This window comes from Dromiciops gliroides, chromosome 2, assembly GCF_019393635.1.
Source record: "Dromiciops gliroides isolate mDroGli1 chromosome 2, mDroGli1.pri, whole genome shotgun sequence".
Classification (NCBI taxonomy): Eukaryota; Metazoa; Chordata; class Mammalia; order Microbiotheria; family Microbiotheriidae; genus Dromiciops; species Dromiciops gliroides.
This window is the reverse complement of record NC_057862.1, coordinates 102,904,599-102,928,439: the sequence shown is the minus strand read 5'-3', so window position 1 is coordinate 102,928,439 and position 23,841 is coordinate 102,904,599. Positions and strand designations below refer to the sequence as shown.

The 23,841-nt window shown below is 43.1% G+C and overlaps 1 protein-coding gene across 1 annotated transcript; it reads left to right on the top strand.

The window, feature by feature from the left end:
• The first annotated feature begins 489 nt into the window (after positions 1-489).
• Positions 490-23,136, top strand: DUSP5 (dual specificity phosphatase 5). The gene is made up of 4 exons (XM_043980480.1): positions 490-1,137; positions 8,950-9,092; positions 13,974-14,193; positions 20,890-23,136. Exons 1-4 carry the CDS (start codon positions 762-764, stop codon positions 21,294-21,296), a joined length of 1,146 nt encoding a protein of 381 aa, XP_043836415.1. The 5' UTR covers positions 490-761; the 3' UTR covers positions 21,297-23,136.
• The last annotated feature ends 705 nt before the right edge of the window (positions 23,137-23,841 follow it).

Below are 23,841 nucleotides of genomic sequence, written 5' to 3'. Positions count from 1 at the left end.
ATCTGACACCTCCCCTTCCACAAACGAAGGTAGAAAGACACCCCCTTTCTTACCACCTCTCCTCCTCCTCCCTTCTCCTCCCCTTCCCTTTCGTGTGGGTCACTCGCCCGGCCTTTCGATCTTGAAACCCCGCTGAAAGACTAGCTCCAATGACTCCACCGCGGCGTAACGAGACGGAGAATTTTTAGAGTCCTTTTCAACTTCCTATTTTTCAATCTGACTAACGCTTCTCCCCCCCACCCACCCCCACCCCCTTCTCTCCCACTTCCCAGCCCCACGCGTTCCGCTCACCCGAGGAGGAGGGGAATCTCCCCCACCCCGCTGCCGGTTTCACTCGGGTTTTCTCCCCTCCCAGGGGGCGTGTCCTCGGGGAGAGAAGGGGGCGGGGATGCCCATGTTTGGGCAGAGAGCGTCACGTCATTCGCCTTATATGGTCAGAGGCGTCAGTGCCCGGCGCTCCATTCACATAAAACAGAAGGAATCCCCGGCTTTAGGGGAAACGAGTCACGGTCACCTGCAAAATAAAGATCTGTAGAACCCTGGCAGGGAAGCCTACCCGAAGGCAGGAGCGTTAGCAGCCCCAGCTCTGGCTGCCCTCACCCCTTCTTCTGCCCACGAACCCGTCCCACCCATTCCTCGCCACCCCTAGCCTCGCGGCTGCCTTCTCCCAACTCCTCCCCTCCCTCCTGGTTTGCACCCTGGCCATTGCCACCTGCGGACCGACCCGACCGAGTGGCCTGGAGCCACTGCGGGGCAGCGGGATGAAGGTCGCTTCGCTCGACGGTCGCCAGCTCAGGAAGCTGCTGCGCCAGGACACGGCCCGCTGTGTGGTGCTGGACTGCCGGCCCTACCTCTCCTTCGCCGCCTCCAGTGTGCGGGGTTCGCTCAACGTGAACCTCAACTCGGTGGTGATCCGGCGGGCCCGGGGCGGCGCCGTGCCGCTGCGCTTCGTGGTGCCCGACGAGGCGGCCCGGGCGCGGCTGCTGCAGGAGGACGGAGCCAGCGGAGCGGCCGTGATCGTCCTGGACCAGGGGACCCGTCACTGGCAGAAACTGCGGAAGGAGAGTACGGCGCACATCGTCCTGGGCACACTGCTCTCCAGCCTCCCAGCCGGCCCCAGGATCTGCTTTCTCAAAGGTGAGCACCTACCCGCACGTTTGGACCGAAGGGTGGCTGGCGGATGAGGGAATGGGTGGAGGGCGCAAGGCGGGCTGGGGGAAGTGGAACAGGAGCTCCCCATGGCCGTTTCAAGGAGCCCCGAAGGACTGAGAGTCCCCGACTGTGAAGTGGTTTCATTTTGGACTTCAGCTTTTCCACCCCCATCCCTCTTTGAAAAAAAATTTTTTTTTATTAGTTGGAGGGGTTTAGGTTGGAGGAAGGGCGCCCTGCAAATTGGGCTCGGAACGCCGTGGGCTGAGAGCATGGGAGGCCGCGACGAAAGCGGGACACGCTTTGCCGCCGCAGACCCGGGCTCTTGGGGCTGCCAGCTTCCACCTCTCGGTTTCTTCGAAAGCGCGGCCGTACTCTGTTCCTCTGGCCGGACTGGGCCTGTATTGGGGGGACTTGGGGCCGGGCCAGGAGAGGATTCGGATTGTGGGGGAAGCATTTGGAGACGTCTGGGCTCGTGGAGAAATCAGAAAGCAAGAGAGCGTGTCCACCCTCTCTTCTCTCCATGTACCCCAACACTCTCCCCTTCCGCCCCGGAGAGCTGGGGCTTCAAGGGTGGGAACCGGTGCCGGGACAGGTTGGGATCGCTCTGGGAATCTGGCGCGGCGGGAGGGAAAGGGCCTTGGGCGGATAGTCTCGGCACCCCTCTGGGCGTTATAGGGCCACTTTTCTCTCCCTCTGAGATTTAGATAGCCAGAGATTAGCTTGTCCTGACACCCGGGGGAAAGTGGCGCCCTTGCCTGGGCTCTCATTCTTACAATCATTCTGAGAAAAGAGACAACGTTTTGTCCTGCAGTGCTGTCCCCTCCCCCAGTCTTTTGATCTCTGTTGAGACCATGTTCCACTCTTGATTTTCTTTTTTCTTTTTCTCCCTTCAGCCTCCCCGGGTCCTTCTCTTCTCATTCGGTCTTTTCTTTCTTAGCCTCCTTTTTCATCTTCCCCAGCCTTCTCCAAGAGAGCTCACTCCCAACCTGATTAATCATTGTCACCAAACCCCATGCTGTGGTCCCTGCAAAAAAGAATTCTCTTGGAGAAAGCTTCAAACTTAACATTTGTATGGGTCACAGCCGAGAACGCGTGGCTTTAGAGGTTCACTTGAGGGGTGGGAAGTGGTTGCCAGAGGTGCTTTGACCATAACTAATCACCAAAAAAGGCACTAATTAGAGAAGGCAGGCCAGGGAGTTTGCTGAGTGAGGTACTAGGGACCTTGTTAGGTTTTTTCTCATTGCTTGTACTTACTCATGCTTCATCTCTCCCTTCCTCCCCACTTCCCCCCACAGAAGGAACATTCATCCTTTGAATCATGCATGTTTCAGCCCTTTCTTCAACTCAATAAATGGAGAATGTGATAAGAGCCCTTCCCTGCTTCACCCCCCCACCCCAACAGAGGAGGTGGTTATAGATCCTTTGCAAGATTAGAAGACAATGTCCAATTAAATATACTGTGAGCCCCGCAAATACAGAGTTCCAGCGGCAAGTGTAGAGTTGGTCTCTTCCAGGTCTAAATAGGATTTCTAAATCGGGCACCTTTCTACACAACTCCTCATCTGTCCAGTCCCTTGGGACTTCTATTTAGGCCCTCTTTTCCTTATTGCTTGAGAGTCCTTGGAATTTTTTTCTTCAGCTATAATTTTGCCTCACTCCCCTCTACCTCCCTTCTTCCTCGCCCCCTGTTGGAACCCTATCAATGAGTGTGTAGGCCCTTGATCACCCCACCTAGATGGCTAAAAGAGAAGGCTGCATATCTCTGAGATCCGGAGAGAGACCAAACTGAAGAGACAAAAGGTGTTTGGCAAATTTCCCAGGGAGGGCTGGAGGACATCAGACCTGCTCCCCGGCAGGGCAGAGATTTCACCAGTGGCACCACAGATTTCCTTTTCTTCCTAATGTGGTTTCTCTGCCTTCTGTTCTGGGGCTGAGTTAAGTACAGTACATACTTCTGGCTCTTCCAGTACCAGGAAACTCCTTACCCTACCTCCTTCCCACAGCCCACTCCAAGCAAGCAATGCTGACTCAGTACAGGAAACAGTTTGAAGTCATTGTGATGGAAGGGAAACATCTTTTTTTTTTTTTTGCTTATGTTTTAGTACAATGACATTTAAAAGCAGGCACTGAGCAGAAGTTCAGGAACTATAAATTTTTATCAGGTAGCATCTCTTAAAACTTAAAAAGGAAAAATCATACCCCCTGTCACGTTTTTCCCAGACTGTGGGCAATGAACTTTTAGAAAAATACTACCACCTTTGGATAGGTCTCCATAGAGATACAGCATGGGATGTATAAAGAGGCTTCCTGGGACATCAGAAAGAGACTGGTCTTTAAATCAGAAGACTACCCTTCTAGTCCTGACTCTGCTGTTTATAAAATCATAGAATTTTAGGATTGGAAAGTACCTCATACTTCCTAATCCTACACACTCATTTTATGGAGGAGGTGACTGAAGCTCGGGACAGCTAGGTGGCGAAGTGGGTAAGAGTGGCAGTCTTGGAATCAGGAAGAGTTCAAATATGGTCTCAGATACTAACTGGCCGTGTGACCCCAGGGCAAGTTAACCCTTTTTGCCTCAGTTTCCTTACCCATAAAATGAGCTGGAGAGGGGAAAAGCAAACTACTCCAGTATTTTTGTCAAGAAAATCTCACAGGATCATGAAGAATCAAACATGATAGAACAACGACAAACTGAGGCTCAGGTAAATTGATATATGGGTATGTCATTGTTTTTTTCTGAACCTGTTCTTTGTAAAGTTTGAGGATAAGAATAAATTATTTCTAAGTTCCCTTTGAGCTCCAAAGACAGATAATCCTGTAAGTCCTTTCCAAGCCAGGACTCATGTCTAGGACTTCTTTTCCCAGTCTAAGGCTCTTTCTAGGATACCATGCCACTTCCCTTAGGCATGTGTTCTTGGGCAAGATTCTATTAGTCAGGCAGGCCTGGGTTAAAATCCTGCCACAGACAAATAAAATACATGGTTCCCCATCTGAAAAGTGAAGAGGTTGGTTGGACTAGGTGACCTCTTTAAAGTCCCATCTAGCTCTAATTCTATGACCACTCCCCCCCCCAAACAAAGGTGTTCCAAAGTTAAAAGTGTAGGCCTGCACTAAGACTTTTGGGACACCTTGTATTATAAGTGCTGTGTATCTGGTGGGCAAGTAATGTTAATATGTGATGGAAAGATTCCATCTGAAAATGACCAAAGGTATGGATTCAGTCAGTTTCATGCAGATTGTGGAATGTTCCTTGTCACTCTGCCCTTGCATGTGGGGTTTGGTGAGAAAAAGATACTCCAGCTCCCCAAACAATTTGTTTGTGACTCTACCTAGACTGGAAACTTATTGAAGGAAGTTGCAACTAGTCTCTCTATTGGCCCCCTCACCCCCATTCCTTCTAGCAGCAGCTAGCTGCATTCTCCAAATGGTAGATAATTGCAAATTGAATTGTTGACCCTCTCTCCCTGGGACTGGTCCACATTTATCTGTTGCTCTACTCTACTAAGCCCCCCCCACACTTTTTTTTTTCCCTGCCTGGAGTATTTTCTTCAGTCAGCCTGTAGCTCTGCCCACATCCCCATCTCCCCAGCCAACCCATAAGTCAATGAGGTGGGATGGTTTGCTAGCCTTATCTTTTCCCAGCCTGAAACAGTATGGCATGCATTGTTTTTTGTTTTTATCCTAAATCTTAAATCCCAAGTCATCCTCCTTGTTTAGCGCTTTTCATCAAATTATGTAATTGTCACAGCAGGAAGGGGAACCTTAGAGATTATCTAGTCTCCCTTCTCCCTGACTTTATATGTAAGGAAATAGAGTTCCACAAAGATGGAATACTTTATTGCACAAAAATATCTTTTCAGAGGGATCTGGTGAACAGGATCTAATGGGATTGTGCCCTCCTGTGCATCCAGGTCCCTTCCTGTCAACATGACAAGGAGCATATTCATTGTTGAGGGTCAGGAACCTGGTCAGAAGATGAACAATATGGCATTTGCTGAGTTTACCGCAAGGGAGATTTGGGTGTTTTGGGGTGTTAGAGCCGAAGGGGAGAAGGGGGAGGGGAGTGAGGTGGCTAGAGGAAGCTATGCTGGAGAGATATGACTCATTCTAGGAATTGGCTGCAGCCAGCCTCTAGATGCTGAAGACTTGCTTGTAATCTATTAACCATTTGATTGCTGCAGGTAAGGTTTGCAGCAAGAAAAGAGACTAGAGCCCCCAGATAAGAGAATGAGACTGGGAGATGTGATTTTTCCAAACCCTAAATTAGGATTTAAATTCTGTGAAACTCAAAAGAAAAGATTTTAAGGGGTTGAGGGACTTTAGGTAGTAAAGTGATTCCTTAGAGTAAGTACTTTATTCACAATAACAGCTCTTCAAGATACTTTTTCAAGGAGGTCTTTAAAAGTATATAGGGGTAGGGGCAGCTAGGTGGTGCAGTGGATAAAGCACTGGCCCTGGATTCGGGAGTACCTGAGTTCAAATCTGGCCTCAGACACTTGACACTTACTAGCTGTATGACCCTAGGCAAATCATTTAACCCCCATTGCTCTGCAATGGGGGAGCTAGGTGGCATAGAGCATGAGCCCTGGATTCAGGACCTGAGTTCAAATCTGACCTCAGACATTTGACACTTACTAGCTGTGTGACCCTGGGCAAGTCACTTAACCCTCATTCCCCCCCAAAAAAAAGTATATAGGTGATTTATTTCTAAAAATTCTTAACATTTACATAGTGCTATATGCTTTGCAAAGTACTTTGCAAATATTATTACATTTTATCCTCCCATCAATCCTTAGGAGGTAGGTGCTATTATTACCCTGATTTTACAGATGAAGAAACTTTGGCTGGCAGGGGTTAAATGATTTGCCCAAGATCACATAGCTAGTAAGTGGTAAATACACCCCAACCCTCTACCATGCAAGCCAATCGATCTGATGATGGAGTCAGATTCACTTGTCTTAATTTATAATGACATTTAGTGTTTTCCTTTACATTGCTGTGGCCATTGTATGTGTATAGTATTCATTGGCTTTATATCCTCTTCCTCTTGCTTGGAATAGGCTGTGGGAAGGAAAGGCAGGGTAAGAAATTTCCTGGTACAGATCTCATACAAGTATTCCCAGATATCTCTGAACTCTTCATTCATCATTTCTCACTGCAAATAATAATTCTATTACAGTCATGGACTAATTTGTTCATCCATTTCCCAATATATGAGTATTCACCTTATTTGCAGCTTCTTGCTGTCTATCTATGAAGTCTTTCAGTACAGGGTAGTAGAAAGAATCTTGGACCTGGGCAGAAGAACCCACCTCCACCATTGATTTAGTTATGTGACTTTGGGGCAAGTCTCTTAACCTCTGAGTGAGCCTACCACAGTTATACAGATCAAATGAGCCATATGTATGTTATAGCACTTGTAAACTGAATGTATTCTGTAGTTATAAGCTCCTGTTATTATTTTTGGCAGCCTGTTTGTTTTTCAATGGGCTAGCTAAAGTGGCTCTTAAAAAATTTCATTCAGAAGCTTCTAGTGCCATGGCTTATTTGATTAAGTCATTCCAATTGTGTGATCTAAAAGGGCCATCTTTATTTACTTCAGTAAGTTCCCAGTCTTCTAATCCTAAATCATTAGTAGTTGGTTCCTAAGCAGCGATTAACTCATAACATGCTTGGAAGGGTGTTTGTGTTTTAATTTCTTTCACCTTTTTTAAAAGTAAAAATTATGGATTTGTATTCAAACTGGGGTTATTTGAAAGCTAACGAAACTGCTGGCTAGTTTGTAAATATGTATTGGTGGGAATTAGGATGGAAAGGGCCTGTTCACACAGGAATACCAGTATGCTCATTTAAGGTTGCTCTGATCAACATTTTACACAATAATCTTTTCTATATTATAATGAAACTGCACTTGTGAAATTGCCCTATACTACTATTCTGGGACTGTCTGTTTACAGATTTGTTAATAGTATTTTTTTTTTGGTTGTTTTGTTTTGGGTTTTTTGGTGAGGCAATTGGGGTTAAGTGACTTGCCCAGGGTCACACAGCTAGTAAGTGTTAAGTGTCTGAGGCTGGATTTGAACTCAGGTCCTCCTGAATCCAGGGCCAGTGTTCTATCCACTTCACCACCTAGCTGCCCCTGTTAATAGTATTTTGATACAATTCAGAAAGTGTTTTTTTTTTTTTAAATACCTAATGTGTGCTAGGCACTGGGGATAAAAAGACAAAAACACCTACCCTCAAGGAACTTATATTACTGGATTTCGCCTAATGTTTTGTGTCAACAGCTTTAGGTGGAATGCGTATTTCCCAGTATTAAAAGTACATGGTGGGAGGGGGCGGGCAAGGGCTAAAATTCTAGCTAGTCTTTCTAAAATATCTAATGAGTGGTCACCAATAAATTATAAGCTTTAGCAAGAGTTAGACTTTTAAGCATTTATTAAGGAGAATAAGAATTTGGTAAAGAAAGAAGAAAAGGCCTACATTCATCTATCTATTAAAGGGAGAGCACATTTCTAGCTCCCTTCTCCTGCTGGAGTCCTGAGTCAGAGCACCAGGCTCCCCCTTCTTCCTCCCACAAGCAAACATCACTTCCTGACACCAAAGGAAGCATGGTCTTGCCCTCAAAGACCTTCACTTCATGGCAGAGCTTTTCTACAGAAAGTCTCCAGTAGGTGGCGTCATTCCAAAGAAGTGGATAGAGCACCAGCCCTGGATTCAGGAGGACCTGAATTCAAATCCAGCCTCAAACACTTATCACTTACTAGCTGTGTGACCCCGGGCAAGTCACTTAACCCCAATTGCCTCACCAAAAAAAACCAACACACACACACACACACACACACACACACACACACACACAAGTACATGGGGAAATGCTGTGAGGTCCCTGAGGAGAGAGTTTGTTGTTTGTGGGCAGATCTGAATTTCTATGCCTTTCCAATGCCTAAGTGAAATAAATTTGCAGTTCTTGAAATTTGGTTTGTGAGGTAAAGAGATTAATTGTTTTGCCTTAGAAGTATATGGAAGAGGGGCAGCTAGATGGCGTAGTGGTTAAAGCACCAGCCCTGAATTCAGGAGTACCTGAGTTCAAATCTGGCCTCAGACACTTGACACTTACTAGCTGTGTGACCCTGGGCAAGTCACTTAACCCTCATTGCCTGCAAAAAAAAAAAAAAAAGAAGTATATGGAAGTATAGAGAGGAGGACCATCTACATTGCTCTTAGCTCTGACAGAGTATCGCAGACAAGAAGCTTAATTGCCACCTCATTCAGACTCAGAATTTGGGTCCCTTGTGATGTTTCATCATATCTCTGAAAAATCTCTTATGAATGGACTGACAGTAGAAGAAATCCATTCACACATGCCTCCTTGACAAAGTCCCATTCTTTTCACATATTGCCATATGTGTTTATGTTGGACGAATGGTGTAGAATTAACATCTATTTTTGGAGGGGAAGGATTGCTCTTAGTTTTCAGTAGAAGTTTGGTATCTGCCCTGGTAGACTGAGATGAGTTAATCATTTCCCATGAGGCTGTCATTTTTCTTTGAAAGGCTATTTCTGTTGCACACTCTTTTTCTTTCTTTCTTTTAACCAAAAACCACTATTGGGTTGTTTTGACTGACATTTTAAAAACAAACAAACAAAATCTCTAATGAGAGATTCCTTAACCAACCTGGAATTTGAACTATTCAGGACTCCTAGACCAATATTCTGAACCTAGCCCCATTAGCTATCTTTTTCTGGTGAAATAAAAATTCTCTTCTGACTTCTGCCACAATTTTTTTATAGGAGGATATGAGACCTTTTATTCACAATATCCTGAGTGTTGCGTGGATGTAGAACCCCTTTCACAAGACAAAACCGAAACAGAGAGAAACCTCATCAGTCACTGTGAGAAACAGAACATGAGCCGAAAACCTGCTTATGATCAGGTATGTTTAAGGGAACATGTCCCCAGCCTTCCTGTCTTCATCCTGCACCCCACATCCTCATCCACATCCTGTTCTTGAAACTGAACAGTGATGCTAGTGGGCAGCTCAGAGAGTGGGAAGATGCTTTGCCCCAAGCTTTTGTGACTGCTGTTCTCTCTGACAATGGGCTTGCGTCCAGCTAGCAAGCAAAGTGGAGCAAACTCTAGCCATGGGGAGCTGACAATTTCTGGAGAAAAGAGGAAGTGGAAGATATCCTATTATTAGCTGGAGTATTGAGGTTCAGAAAAGCTTGCAGGTCGGTTTTGATTTTCTTCAAGTTTCTGAGCTGGCTTTAATGGTAACTTCTTTCCTATTTATTCATGTTCGGCAATTTCCACAAACCAGCCGCACTCTAATAACCATCCAGCCCTGTCATGTTGGTATTTTTAACTGGAACAAAAAAAAAAATCAATCTCTTACGTGAATGCCTAACCCGGTTCCTCTCTGGTTTTCTCTTCATTACATTCTATAAATTCTTTCTGAAATAAAGGAGATCAGAAGACACAGAAAAACACTATTCTTATACACAATCGTAAAATAGTTTTCTTTTACAAATTTCCTTTTATTCAAAGAGCTCTCAAGTGTTCACTGTGTAAATGTTGTAAGAACAAATCTGAGTGATTTCAAGTCCTGTACCACTTAACTATCTGTGTGACATTCATTGGATAAGTCAATTTATTTAGTCTTTTTGAGCCTCATTGTTCTCAGTTGTAAAATGGGAATAACAGCTGCCTACCTACCTTGACAGGCTGTTTGCTTTGTAAAATACTACTATATAAATGTGAGCTATGTTATTGGGCTCTTGATACCCCTTTCCCAAATGTTTGAGTTACCTTCCCATATGAAATAGGAAAATCACAGAACTATTTTCTTCTTACAGATAGACAGAGCCAGATAAGTCAAAGAATCTACACTCTGCCCTCCAGTATTCAGTGGTAAAGCTGGGGTCTAGACTTCTGGGCATTGGAGGAGGGAAGGTCTCAGGTTTTTAGCAAAGACAGAAACCTATCAAGTATTTAAGTTTAGAGGAAATCCATGGAATATATGAGGGTTTAAAGATGCAGCCTGAAATCCAAAGTTCCTGCCTTACACAATGAATGGGAGTCAGCAATGGCATTTTCTAATCCTCCTGGGAGTACACTTCTAGGAAATACTGAGTGATAATTCCTCTATGACTTTCTGGTCAAGCATCCCTATTAGTTTTGGGGTAGATTAAAAGAAACAGTTGTGTTGAGTGCGTATGGTCTGATGTGCTGATCCCAAGCAGGTGCTTCCTGACCGAACACAATTTGTAGTATACATCTAATCTAAATTAGTTGTGGGGTTTTGTTGTTGTCGTTTTGGTCTGTTTGTTTAGGGTTTGTTTTTGTTTTTGTTTCTTAACAAGTGAAAGAGAAACAAGAAGCATAGTTAGGTTGTGAAACCCCAGTGGGCGGGCCAAACTCTTGGGGATGCACTGGGGGAAATCCCTTGGCACCACCAGCACAAGATTATGGTAAACTTTAGGGCTTTGGAGGCTCTTTGAAATGAGATTAGCTCATTCCTCCCAAGATGAGCTCTCTGAGATTCAGAAAGGGAAAGAAGAACCCATTTGATTTCAGGGGTGTTTTGGCTCAGTTCTAAAGGAAATGGGCAAGATCTAAGCCCTCACAAATGTATCAGTATTGAGGGAGATTTTATATGATCTCATTCAGTTTCAACCTCATCATTGTGCACTCACAGGGAAACGGGCACAGAGAATGGAGGTGACTTGTTATATGGATGCTAATAGTATGAGTTAGTGGCAGACTTAGAATCCAAGTCTCTCAAAAGCAAAAATTCTTAACTTTTTTTTGTGCCATGGGCTCACAGGATGTTTTTAAATAAATGTATAAAATAGACAGGATTACCAAGTAAATCGATTCTATTGAAACAGCAAGATCTTAGATACAAAACTCCTGCTCTGGCTTTTCATGCTACATTGTTGCCCTCACCACTCGGTATCTGAGCCCTCAGAATCAGTGACAGCTTGCTGAGAAGGAGCCAGGGGCCTGAGGAGGGGACTAAAGAGATAGGAGAGTAAGGACCAAAATTGGCAGGTCAGTTATCTTCTCATGTGTAGATGCTGCCTTTCTTAATAGGGATAACACCATAATGACAATTAATAATAATAAATAAGCCTACAACTTAATGTGTTTGACAGTTAAATTAGTTTGCACTTTCATTTTGGTCCTTAATACCTATCAGGTATTAAGTCAGGGCTTATTACTGCCATTTTAAAGGTAGAGAAGCAAAATCTCTACTCATTTATCCATCACCTTTCCCTCCAGGACAAGTGCTTGGAATGGGACTGTTTACAATTCTTTGATGCAACATCTGGAGTTGACTTCAATCACACCAATCACTGGGGCATTGACCATCCTTCCCTTAACATAGGTTTTCCCCCCCCCCCCCCCCACACTTTGGTTTTAAAAAGAATCTACATACCTGTGTGTACTTCCGAGAACTTCCAGCTGCCTTTCACCACCATCCTTCCCCTCCCGCATGGGCCTGGCCTGCTTATTCAGCCTTTCCATTATGCTCTTTTGCTCTCTGCCAGTACAGGAAGTGGAAACATTAGGAGTAGCACTGGGCTGGGGTGGAGGGTTGCGGGGTAGGGGAGGAGAGCTCATTGCAAACAAATAATGGCTGTGTCCTCCAGCCTGGATCACTTCCAGATCTACGAAAGGGGCTCCCTGATACCAGATCACTGTTTTTAAGACTAATGAACATTTTTTTGGCATTCAATTCTCCTTTTTTTGTTGTGTTTTTTTTTTTTTAGTGAGGCAGTTGGGGTTAAGTGACTTGCCCAGGGTCACACAGCTAGTAAGTGTTAAGTGTCTGAGGCCGGATTTGAACTCAGGTACTCCTGACACCAGGGCCGGTGCTCTATCCACTGTGCCACCTAGCTGCCCCTGCATTCAATTCAATAAATTAACTCAGCACTCACTACATGCAAAGATAGCCCTGTGCTAAGCATTGAAGGGGATACAAAGAAGCAGTAAGACTTCATGGACCTTGCCTTCTGGGAGCTTAGTCAATTTACTAGTAACTGAAGTCACATTATTTTTACCAGTCCAATTTTGGTCTTGACTTAGGATGAGCTGGTCTTCGGTGTCTTACAGTTTATCACTCCACAAGGCTTTTGTTAAGGTTTCATTAAATTGTAATTGTTGTAATTGTTTCTGCTCCTTGAGAACAGAAACTGTTGTGCCTCTTTTTGTATTCCCAGTACTTAATAAATGTTTGTTTGATTTTTCCATTAGTTTATAGGGACTTGGATTAGATGATCTCTAAGATCTACCAATTCTAAGAGTACGTAACTATTAGAGTCTAGAAATGTGGTATGTAGATTGGATGTAGGAGAAATGCCAGATATAGGCTTATATTTCTCCTATCTCCTCAGACAGGTCAGGGAAGGTGGTAGTTTAGGGAGGGAGAGAGAGAAGGAATTCCTTTGCTCATTGGTACTTGCAGTTTCATCTATTTAGGGGGTGAGCCATTTACCTCTTAAAGAATCTTTAGGTGGCTTCTTAGAATTCTAGACTTAGGGCTTGGAGGAACCTGAGAGATTTTTTTCCCCCATAAAAGTATTTTATTTTCCAGTTACATGTAAAGATAGTTTTCAACATTTGTGGGGGTTTTTTGTTTTCTTTTGCGGGGCAATGAGGGTTAAATGATTTGCCCAGGGTCACACAGCTAGTAAGTGTCAAGTGTCTGGGGTCGAATTTGAACTCAGGTCCTCCTGAATCCAGGGCCAGTGCTTTATTCGCTGCTCCACCTAGCTGCCCCCCATAACATTTGGTTTTATAAGATTTCTAGTTTCAAATTTTTCTCCCTCCTCCTCCCCAGGACAGCAAGCAATCTGATATAGGTTATATACGTACAGTCACATTAAACATTTCTGCTTTAGTCATGCTGTGAAAGAAAAATCAAAGCAAAAAGGAAAAACCTCAAAAAAAAAACAAAAAAAAATAGAAATAGTATGGTTCAATCTGCATCTAGATTCCATAGTTCTTTTTTTCTGGATTTGGAGAGCATTTTCCATCATGAGTCCTTTGGAACTATCTTGGACCATTGTATTGCTGAGAAGAGTCAAGTCTATCACAGTTGATCAACACACAATGTTGTTGATACTGTTGTACAATGTTCTCCTGGGAACCTGAGAGATTTTCCAACATAAACCATTCATTCCAAATTTGTCAAAGGTTAATGACTTAATCCTGTGTTTCTTAATGCCCAGGTTTGGTGTTCTTCATCTCTTCACAGACTTTTCAAAAAATAAGGATCACAGAATAATAGGTTCAGTGGTAGAAGGGAGGCCAGTTTAGCCCAACCCACTCATTTTATGAGTGGTTTCATATAAAGGAAAATAAAGGAAATTTCATGAGGAAACTGAGGCCTAGGAAGGTGAAGTCACTTGTTACACAGGAAGTGAATGGCAGAACCCAAGATTTGAACTCATACTCTGGTTCTGAATCCAGTGCACCTCATAGCATAGCAGGAGATACTGGGTACTCCAGGAGGGCAGTCTGGATTTCTTCCCATTTCCAAATGTAGACAGGAAAATGGAAACCTTTGCTGCATGGGCTTTGCCAGCATGAGTCACAGGCCAATAATACTAGGTTGGAGAGTTATTCAATATGGAGGTGACACCCACATCAACTTGACAAAAACCGTACCACTCAACTCTATTCGATATGACTTGGAGATAAAAATAAACTGGGTTGTTGTTTGGGTGTTTTGCTGTTTGGTTGTTTTTTTTTAACCTTCCCCCAAAAGGATGATAATCACATTTCTTAATTTTTCCCCCCTATGTTACAGGGTGGTCCAGTTGAAATTCTACCATTCCTCTACCTTGGCAGTGCTTACCATGCTTCTAAGTGTGAGTTCCTTGCCAATCTCCACATCACTGCCCTACTCAATGTTTCCAGGAAAAGTTCAGATTCCTGCACCTCTCAGTTCGACTACAAGTGGATCCCAGTAGAAGACAATCACACTGCAGACATCAGCTCTCATTTTCAGGAAGCAATAGACTTTATTGGTAGGTGCGATCATTTTTCTTTGTGCTTGAGAAACATAAGAAGTGTGGGGGGGAGGGCAGATAGGTGGCGCAGTGGATAAAGCACCGGCCCTGGATTCAGGAGTACCTGAATTCAAATCCAGCCTCGGACACTTATCACTTACTAGCTGTGTGACCCTGGGCAAGTCACTTAAGCCCCATTGCCCCGCAAAGAAAAAAAAAATTGAATTCTAAATTCTATCCCCTTTCTCATTGAGAAGGCAAGCAATTTAATAAAGATTATACATGTACTGTCATTCAAAACATTTCTATATTATGTTGTTGAAAGAAAACACAGGGAAAAGCCCCAAGAAAAATAAAGTAAAATTATGTTTCAATCTGTATTCAGAGTTCACCAGTTGTTTCTCTGGAGGTGGATAACATTTTCCACCATAAGTCATTCAGAATTGTCTTGGATCTTTTTTATTGCTGAGAATAGCTCTCATTCACAGTTGATCATAGTACAGTATTGCTGTTACTATGTACAATGTTCTCCTGATTCTGTTTGCTTCACTTTGCATCAGTTCATATAAGACTTTCCAGGTTTTTCTGAGAGCATCCTGCTTCAGCTCATCATTTCTTATAGCACAATAGTATTCCATCATAGTCTCGTACCACAACCTGTTCAGCTGTTCCCCAATAGATAGGAATATTTTTTCAAGAAAATGGAGCTCCTTGTACATGTACTGAGCACTGATGACTTTAGAGCCCATGGTTTCCTGCAAACTTTAGGGAGGGGGGTGAGGTGTGAGCTTGCTCTGGTATACAGGCATACCTCAGAGATATTGCAGGTTTGGTTCTAGACTATTGCAATAAAGCTAATATCACAATAAAGTAAGCCATGAATGTTTTGGTTTCCTTGTGGATATTAACATTAAATTGCCTAAAAATACAGTGTTGGGCAGCTAGGTGGCGCAGTGGATAGAGCACAGGCCCTGGATTCAGGAGGACCTGAGTTCAAATCCGGCCTCAGACACTTGACACTTAACTAGCTGAGTAACCCTTGGGCAAGTCACTTAATCCTCATTGCCCCGCCCCAAAAAATTAATAAAAAATATTTTAAAGTGTTATATATCTTTTTTTTTCCAGGGCAATGGGGGTTAAGTGACTTGCCCAGGGTCACAAAGCTAGTAATTGTGTCAAGTGTCTGAGGCCGGATTTGAACTCAGGTCCTCCTGAATCCAGGACCAGTGCTTTATCCACTGTGCCACCTAGCTGCCCCCAGTGTTATATCTTAATTCAAAATACTTTATTGCTAAGAAATGGTAATCATCATCTGAGCCTTCATCAAGTTGTAATCTTTTGGCTATGATTGGTCAAGGTAGTGATTGCTCAAGGTTGTGGTGTCTGTGGCAGTTTCTTAAAGTAAGACAACAATGAAATTTGCCACATGGATCGACTTTTCCTTTCACTTATACACTTAGAGGCCATTGTAGAGTTATTAAGTGGCCTAATTTTCAATATTGTTGCGTGTCTGAGGGAATAGGGAGGCCTGGGGAATGGCTGGTTGGTGGAACAGTCAGAATACACATGGTGTCCCAAACAATTAACATCAAAAATCACTAACCATAGATCACCATAACACATAAATAATGAAAACATTTGAAATATTGTGTGAAATTATAAAAAAATGTGACACAGACACAATATGAGCACATGCTGTTGGGAAAATGGTGCTCATAGACTTAACTTGACACAAAGCTTCCATTTGTAAAAAGAACCGGTATCTGAAGTGCAAAAAAACGAGCTATGCCTATATCAACAAATTTTGGAATTAGTGTGGCATTTAGCTCAAAAAAACAACAACCCAGGCCTTTTTCAAATGATGCATTTTTTTATGTCCATTTCATAGTACTTCAGGGACGCTGCTATTAAGACCCATTTTCAAGTCAGTGATAGGGCCCTCCCTGGCCGACAGATCCTACTTGTTGCACACTTGTGACTACTACTATGAAGATGTGCACAGCAGAGGAAATCGGGGAATCTCAGATGGGCCAGTCTTAGAAGGAACCTTCAGGATGCTTAGGCTAGTCCTGTCCTTTTAGAAAGGAGGAAAATGACCCTGCCCTCCTGAGGGTAGGAAGCTTACCAGCTCTATTATGGACCTTCCGCTATCTCTTTCAGCTAGGGCTGATGCAAGGGAGTAGGCTCTACGCAGCTGTACGTACCCCTTTGCTTTTCCTTCCCTATGTCATTGAAGGGAAATAGGCAGGTTTCTTTTTTTCCCTGTCATTGCCTTCACACAGGGAGACTTGATTTTTCTCCTAAGAAGAATCTGTTTCTGGGGACATTGGAAAAGGCAGGTGTCCAGGAAGGACCAGCTAGAAGCAGCAATAATTACAAGGCACAGGCAGCAATTACATGGAACTCTTTGAGCTATGGAGTGGTGGCAGTAAATACAAAGATGATTTCAGCCAAATGAGAAACTCCAACCAAAGGAAATCCTGCCAGAGGCGCAAAAAAAACAAAACAAAAAAACACACCACAGATGAGGACAGTTTCTTCCCACTTTTGCAGAGATATTTATTAAATCCCTGAGACTTTGGGCTGAGTGGATTCCTTTGGGGCTTATTAGAAGTACCCCCAAATGATGGCTTCACATTGGGGAATCTTTAGTCTTTTCTTCCAGTCACCAAGAATGCCTTTGCTCTTGTCTATTAGTTAATTCTCTAGGTAACTCCTTAATGAGGCAATCAAATCCACCTCCGTCCGTCCCCTTATTTGCAGGCTTCATACGCCTGTGTGTGGAGAATCCATGTATACAAATACCCAAACCCCCACTCAGTGTTTAGAAAACCTTTCCATGTTGGTTCCCAGGCTATTACCCAGGTGAAGGGAGGACTAATACATCTTAATTAAGGGGGTGTGGAACAATGCACTGAAGGGAAATTTAAGTCAAGAACACCTACAAGGTGCCCTTTGGTTTAAACAGGTGTGGCTTAGATTGGGAAGAGGCCAGGATCTAATGACTAGAAGCCTAGGCCTGGGCCTTGGCTTCTTCAGGAGTGGTACCAGGCAATTAAAAAAAATTAGCACAAATTAAAAATGAGCTTCCTGGAATTGGGAAGGCTGCTGCTTCTTTTTTTTAAATGACAACATGATGTAAGGAGCTTGGTGTAAAGGTGGCCAGTCTGTGACTCAGGAGACTTGAGTTTTCATCTTGGCATTTTAACTCATTTTACAGTGTGACTGTGGGCCTCAGTTTCCTGTTCTCTAAAATGAGAATGACAATATCTACCCTTTTTTATACGAAAGCATTTTTTCCAAGTGAGAATTTTTTTATTTTTCCCAAATTACCTGTAGTAATAATTTTTAACATTCATTTTGTAAAATTTTGAGTTCTATCCTTCTCCTTGAGAAGGCAAGCAGCTTTATGTAGATTACACATGTGCAGTCATGCAAAACATTTCCATATTAGCCATGTTGTGAAAGAAAACACACACATAACTAAGAAATAAAGTTTAAATAAGTATGTTCAGACTCCATCAGTTCTTTCTCTGGAGGTGGATGGCATTTTTTTTTTTTAACGAAAGCATTTAAAAAGATAATGTGATATGCAAATATACAAGGTCTTAGAAAGATAGGATTTAGGGCTGGAAGAATGTTAGAGGAAGAGATAAGCTAGACCAGTCCACTCATTTTACAGAGAAACGAGCTGAGGGTGCAGAAAGGTTATTTGCCCAGAGCCACAGAACATAGTAAATATTTAGAACCTTTAATTCTAAATCCACTGGTCTTTTTCATAAGGCCCATCTCTTACACTCCCATCCATGGGAGCTGAGGTATTAAACTACCTGAAGAACCCTATCGCTCAGCTACTGTCCTTGAAAGTCAGCCTCTTGAAGAGGATCCTACCATAATACCTTCCAGTTGAAAGGCTTGGTTTTGTAGAGCAGGCTTTTGCTACCAACTTGCTGCTTGACCATGGGCAATTCACTTCTCTATAAAATAAAGGCACTCTTAACCTTTATTGTGACATGGACCCCTATGGTTGTCTGGTAAAACCTAGGGACCCCTTATCAGAAAAAGTGTTTATAAGATGAATAGGATTACCAAGGAAGTCAGTTATACTTAATATTCTTATGCACCTCCTTTTTTTCCTTTTTTTTGGGGGGGGGGTGAGGCAATTGGGGTTAAGTGACTTGCCCAGGGTCACACAGTTAGTGTCAAGTGTCTGAAGCCAGATTTGAACTCAGGTCCTCTATCAAAATATTCTTAAAACCATCTAGACCTACTGAAATTTATCCATGGATCCTGAGACTACAGGTTAAGAATTTATAAATTAGATGATTCTAAGACTCCTTTTCTCTCTTCTGGTTCTAACATTCTACACCTCTGTGGGCAGGTAGAGAGTCAGAGAAGAAACAGGTATGAGGTGATTCTTTAACTATAGCATCACAACAACTTTAAGTCTTCCCCTTAGTGGTAACAGTGGTAGCTAATTCAATTCCACCCATGCCACCACCATCCTCTCCCCTTCCCATCCCCCACAAGAAAAATTACTGGGCACAATTAGTCTTCCACCCCAGTTACCCCTTCAGTTTGAAAAGCTCCAGGGGGACTTTTGGCTTCACGGGAAACTCCACCCACTCCTCATCTCACAGGTGTCTTATCTTTGAATTTAACATTGCTGACTCATTTCAAAACTTTCAGAATTGGAGATTTTTTTTCTCTCTTCAAAACCTTCAATGACTGCACATACCCAATCTCCCCCTTGGTGCTTACGTACATACAGCAGCTATATTTAACACCCTGTGGCGTAACCATTTCCTCACCAAGTAAGAGAGGGAATTGGAAAGGCCATGTATTTCTGTAGTTTTATTTTGCTAAAGCTCTTTTTCTCCCCTATCTCCCTCCTACTCCTTCCATTCTTTTCAAAAGGCAGCAGGTCCTAGCTGTTGCTGTTCACAGTAGTTTGGGGAGGAGGGTGCAGGCACGAGGCCTTTCCCATCCCACTTTTCAAAATTTTATTTAAAACGTTGAACCTGAATAACAGTAATTGGTGATGGTGACTTACAGCAATGACTCCTGTTGGTGCACAAAATAGTAGTTTGTCAAAAGCCATTTATACCCTCAGTTGAGTCCAAGCATCACTTAGACAGGGCTGTAATTAGAGACTGTATGCTATTTATTGTGTATTTCATTGGTGGGAGCCACAGGGGAGTTGAGTGAGATACCCCTACCCTGTTATAGCCAAGGTTATGTGTCATCTGAAAGTCAAGGAGAAGTTGGGACAGGAAAGAGGTCTTGACATGGACCTCTAGAATCCTGATTCTCCCCAAGAAAGTTAGGGACTGGATGCTATATGGCTTTTAAAGTTTTCTAGCTCTACTTCTAGAGCTGGGGTTCTTGTGAAATGGACCCCATGGGCAGTCTGGTGAAGGCTATAGACCCCTTCCCGTAATAATAATACATACAATAAAATATGTAGGCTTACAGTTATTGCAATATAATTATCAAAACATTTTTCAAAAAAAGTTCACAGGCCCATGGTTAAAGAACCTATGGGGGGAGCTAGGTGGCATAGTGGATAAAGCACCAGCCCTGGATTCAGGAGGACCTAAGTTCAAATCTAGCCTCAGACACTTGACACTTACTAGTGGTGTGACCCTGGGCAAGTCATTTAACCCTCATTGGCCCACAAAAAAAAATTTAAAAAAAACAAAACTTATGGTCTGGAGCTTTTGTCTCAATCTGTCAGGACAAGAAAGAGCTTGTGATTTGAACACAGTGGATACCTCACTATCCTGCTATTTTTAGAGAATTCATTATAAAGCAGGTCTATCTTATACCTCATTCATGGGAGTTAAAATATTGAAGTCCTTCCTACCTAAGGGACTCCACTCTTCAGCTCCTTTACTTGGAGGGCAATCTCCTGATGAGAGATCCTGACAATTTTCTCATTTGTGGGGTAGGCCTTAGATGAGGTATAGAATTCTTAGCTGCAATTCCATTCCACGAACATTTGTGATGTACCTGCTGTGTTTTCAGTATGCTATCTAGAGGTGCTAGAGACAAAAGGAAAAATAAACCAAGAAGCATTTATTAAGAGTTTAGGGGCGGCTAGGTGGCTCAGTGGATAGAGCACCGGTCCTGGAGTCAGGAGGACCTGAGTTCAAATCCGGCCTTAGAAACTTAATACTTACTAGCTGTGTGACCCTGGGCAAGTCACTTAACCCCAATTGCCTCACTTTAAAAAAAAAAAAAGAGTTTACATAGGCCAGGCACTGAAGCTATGTAGAGAAAAGCAAAAATAGATTCTACTTTCAAGGAGCAGACAGTCTACTGGGTCTTGAAATCCTACAGGCTTGGGATATATGCTCCCGATTGCAGAAGTGGGGTTCCTTAGCTATTAAGGGTTAGAGTATCAGGCCAAGGAGATGGCAATCTAAAGATCTCTAGTATTATGGTACATTGGAAGAACATCATCTCTAAAGTTGGGACCTGGGTTCAAATCCCACTTGTGTTACCTTTGGCAAGTCACTTAACCTCCATAGGCCCCCTAGTTTCTTTAACTACAAACAACATGAAGGAGTTGAACTACATAGACTCTAAAGATCACTTCCAGCTATAGATCTGAGAAGCTGTGATAGTAATTTTGCTCTTCTTAAGTCCTTTGTTTTTTATTTTGTTTTCCCATCCTAACTGACACCGTCTCTCCTTCCCTTTCTTTTCTAGACTGTGTCAGGCGAACTGGTGGCAAAATCTTGGTTCACTGTGAGGCTGGAATCTCCCGCTCCCCCACCATCTGCATGGCTTATCTCATGAAAACCAAGCGATTCCGCCTGGAGGAGGCCTTTGATTACATTAAGCAAAGGAGGAGCATGATCTCACCCAACTTTGGCTTCATGGGCCAGCTCCTGCAGTATGAATCAGAGATACTATCTTCTATGCCCAACCCCCAGGTTGCCTCCTGCAAGAGGGAGGCAGCAGCTGCATCGTTCTTTGCCGATGAATTGACTCTGAGCCCAGGGTTTGAAGGCTCTTGCTACACGTTCCCTACCTCTGTGCTGACAACAGTGCCCATCCACTCGCCGGTCCATCAGCTGAAGCTGAGCCCCATTACTGCATCTTCGACCTGCTGAAGGCAGGTCGATGGGGGGGGGGTGTGCTGAGAGCAACTGTGATTTTTAAAACTCAAGACATTTCATAACTGTGCAATACTGATGACCTCAAGTCAAGTGGTTCTGGGAGGCAGAGGTGTTTCTGCTCCAGAGCCAGGTTTGCAAGCATCGATTAGACTAAATGGACTTTGGGGAAAGGTTCTCATTGGAGTGTTACCATGGGACACCAAGCCATTCATGTGCTGTGAGGTGCGCCAACTACTGTGCTTCCAGGCCTAAAACTTCCTGGCTGCTGGAAGACTTCTTTGTCCTCTTCCTCCTTTTCCTCTTTAAAGGACACTTTCAGTCCTTACACCTCATGGTCTGCCTTTTTTCATTCCTAATTGTAGGCAATAAATACCTGCAGCAGCCAAGGGAGAAGACCTTTTAAAAAGCCAATTTACTCTGAAGGAAGCACAATTTCTCACCTTGAGTTTCTTAGGTAGTAAAGCCAGAATTTTGGCTGGATTTGGCCAACCTACTTTATTTTTTATTTTAGTTTTTCTTTTTAAATAACTGTTTCCTGTGACTTCAGGGCATGAGCTGATGATCAGCTCATGTCAGGAAAATAACTGTGCCAGGTCTGTCCCATTAGGAACATTGTATATGGCTCTTGAGAGCTTCCAATTTCTAAAGAGTATGATGGAGATTAGACCATTATACAAACTCTTGTGGTAGCAGAATAGAGGTCAGTTTCATTGGGACAGGTGGCTGAGTTTTAGGGGGAGGAGGTTCTGGGTTTCCCATTGCTTTTTTGAGCTAATACTCCTATAGGCCAGGTGGATTCTTGGGTGAAGCAGAGGGACCCAGCTGGCCACTTAAGATAGAGCCTACTCTCCAGCATAGCTCTTGCCATACTTGAATATCTCCTGACATACCCTGAAACATAGAGACACTTCTACCTACCATTTGAAAAAGGTAACTGCTGAATTATAGACCAAAAACAACCAACCCCCATCCAGCTCCTTTAAAATAAAAAAAAAGAAAACAATACCTTCTTGTGCTCTGTAGGTCAATAGCATTGAAAATTTGATGTACTCAGTTTAGCTTGCCTGTTGTATGTGCTTGCCTACTTTGTGTGTGTGTGTGTGTGTGCGTGTGTGTGTGTTTATTTGTGTATATATCTGTCTGCTCACAAAGGACTGTACTGTGTGTTTCTGTAACATCATTCCCATCCCTGCCCTGAAGGTCGTCTTTAAGCTATTGGCTTAATGTCATTTTTTTTGTAGATCTGCAGTGTCATCCAAAAACATGGTACTTGTCCATCAGTTATTCCTCCAGGGTAAGAGGCAATAATTTCCTGAAATACATAAATAACATGAATGTGAAGAAAGCTGAGATGTACTGAGATGTTGTTGGTTGCTTTTTTATAATACAAAATAAAAATGTAAAAAATATATGAACCTTTCTTCTGTGCCTCTGGGTAATGTGGCAGAGGGTTTGGTAATACATACATACATCATCACAGGAATTTGTGCCCAAATAGTCTTTGATGGATCATAAATCCTCAATATACATATCATCCTGAATACATATAGTAGTGTCTGGGTTTTTATTGAGCAGCCATTGGTATGAGTCATGTTTAGGAATTAAATTAAAATTAAATTAAAGTATGGGGGGAGGAGAGAGGTTGATGGTTAGGGAGGACCAGTGTTTTCCAGACTCATTCTAACTTCAGCTTATGTTTTGGCCCTCTAATGTGGATCTTCCCTCTATCACTACCCTTGCCTTAGGCTTGTGAAGTTGATTTTTTTTGGGGGGGTGAGGCAATTGGGGGTTCAGTGACTTGCCCAGGGTCACATAGCTAGTAAGTGTCAAATGTCTGAGGCCGGATTTGAATTTAGGTACTCCTGACTCCAGGGCTGGTGCTCTATCCACTGTGCCACCTAGCTGCCCCTGAAGTTGATTTTTTTAAAACCCCAAATGAAGGACTTTACATTTATCCCTATTGCAGTTTAACTTACTAGATTTCAGCCTATTATTTGAATCTGTTAAATATCTTTTTCGATACCAACTCTACAATCTAACATGTTAGTCATCCCAACTTTGTGTCACCATCATATATACCATATAGGTGCCACATATACTGACATCCCAAGGCATATAATAATGGCCAAGGATGTATCCCTGAACACTACCAAAGACCTTTCCATGTTACTCTTTGGGATCAGTGATTCCAACCATGAATTCACTTACTATGTCTAGTCCACATTTCTCTTTCTTGACCAGAAGAATAGCATGAGAGATTTTACCATATGCTTTGCTAAAATTGAGATACATTATGTCAACACTATTCCCCAGATAGAGTAACCTCTTCTAATAAAAAGGAAATGATCTAACTCAGTCATGATTTTTTTTTCCCCAATGAAAACACTATCATTGTGCTATCCTGGAGTCAGAAGAATTTGTTGCTGTTGGATACTTCAGCCTCAGTCACCGTAGACCCAAGGGTGGAAACCCAGCCTTAGCTCTTCTTAGATATTGAGATTGGAGGCCTCTCTCCTCGATTCCTGGATGCCACACTACT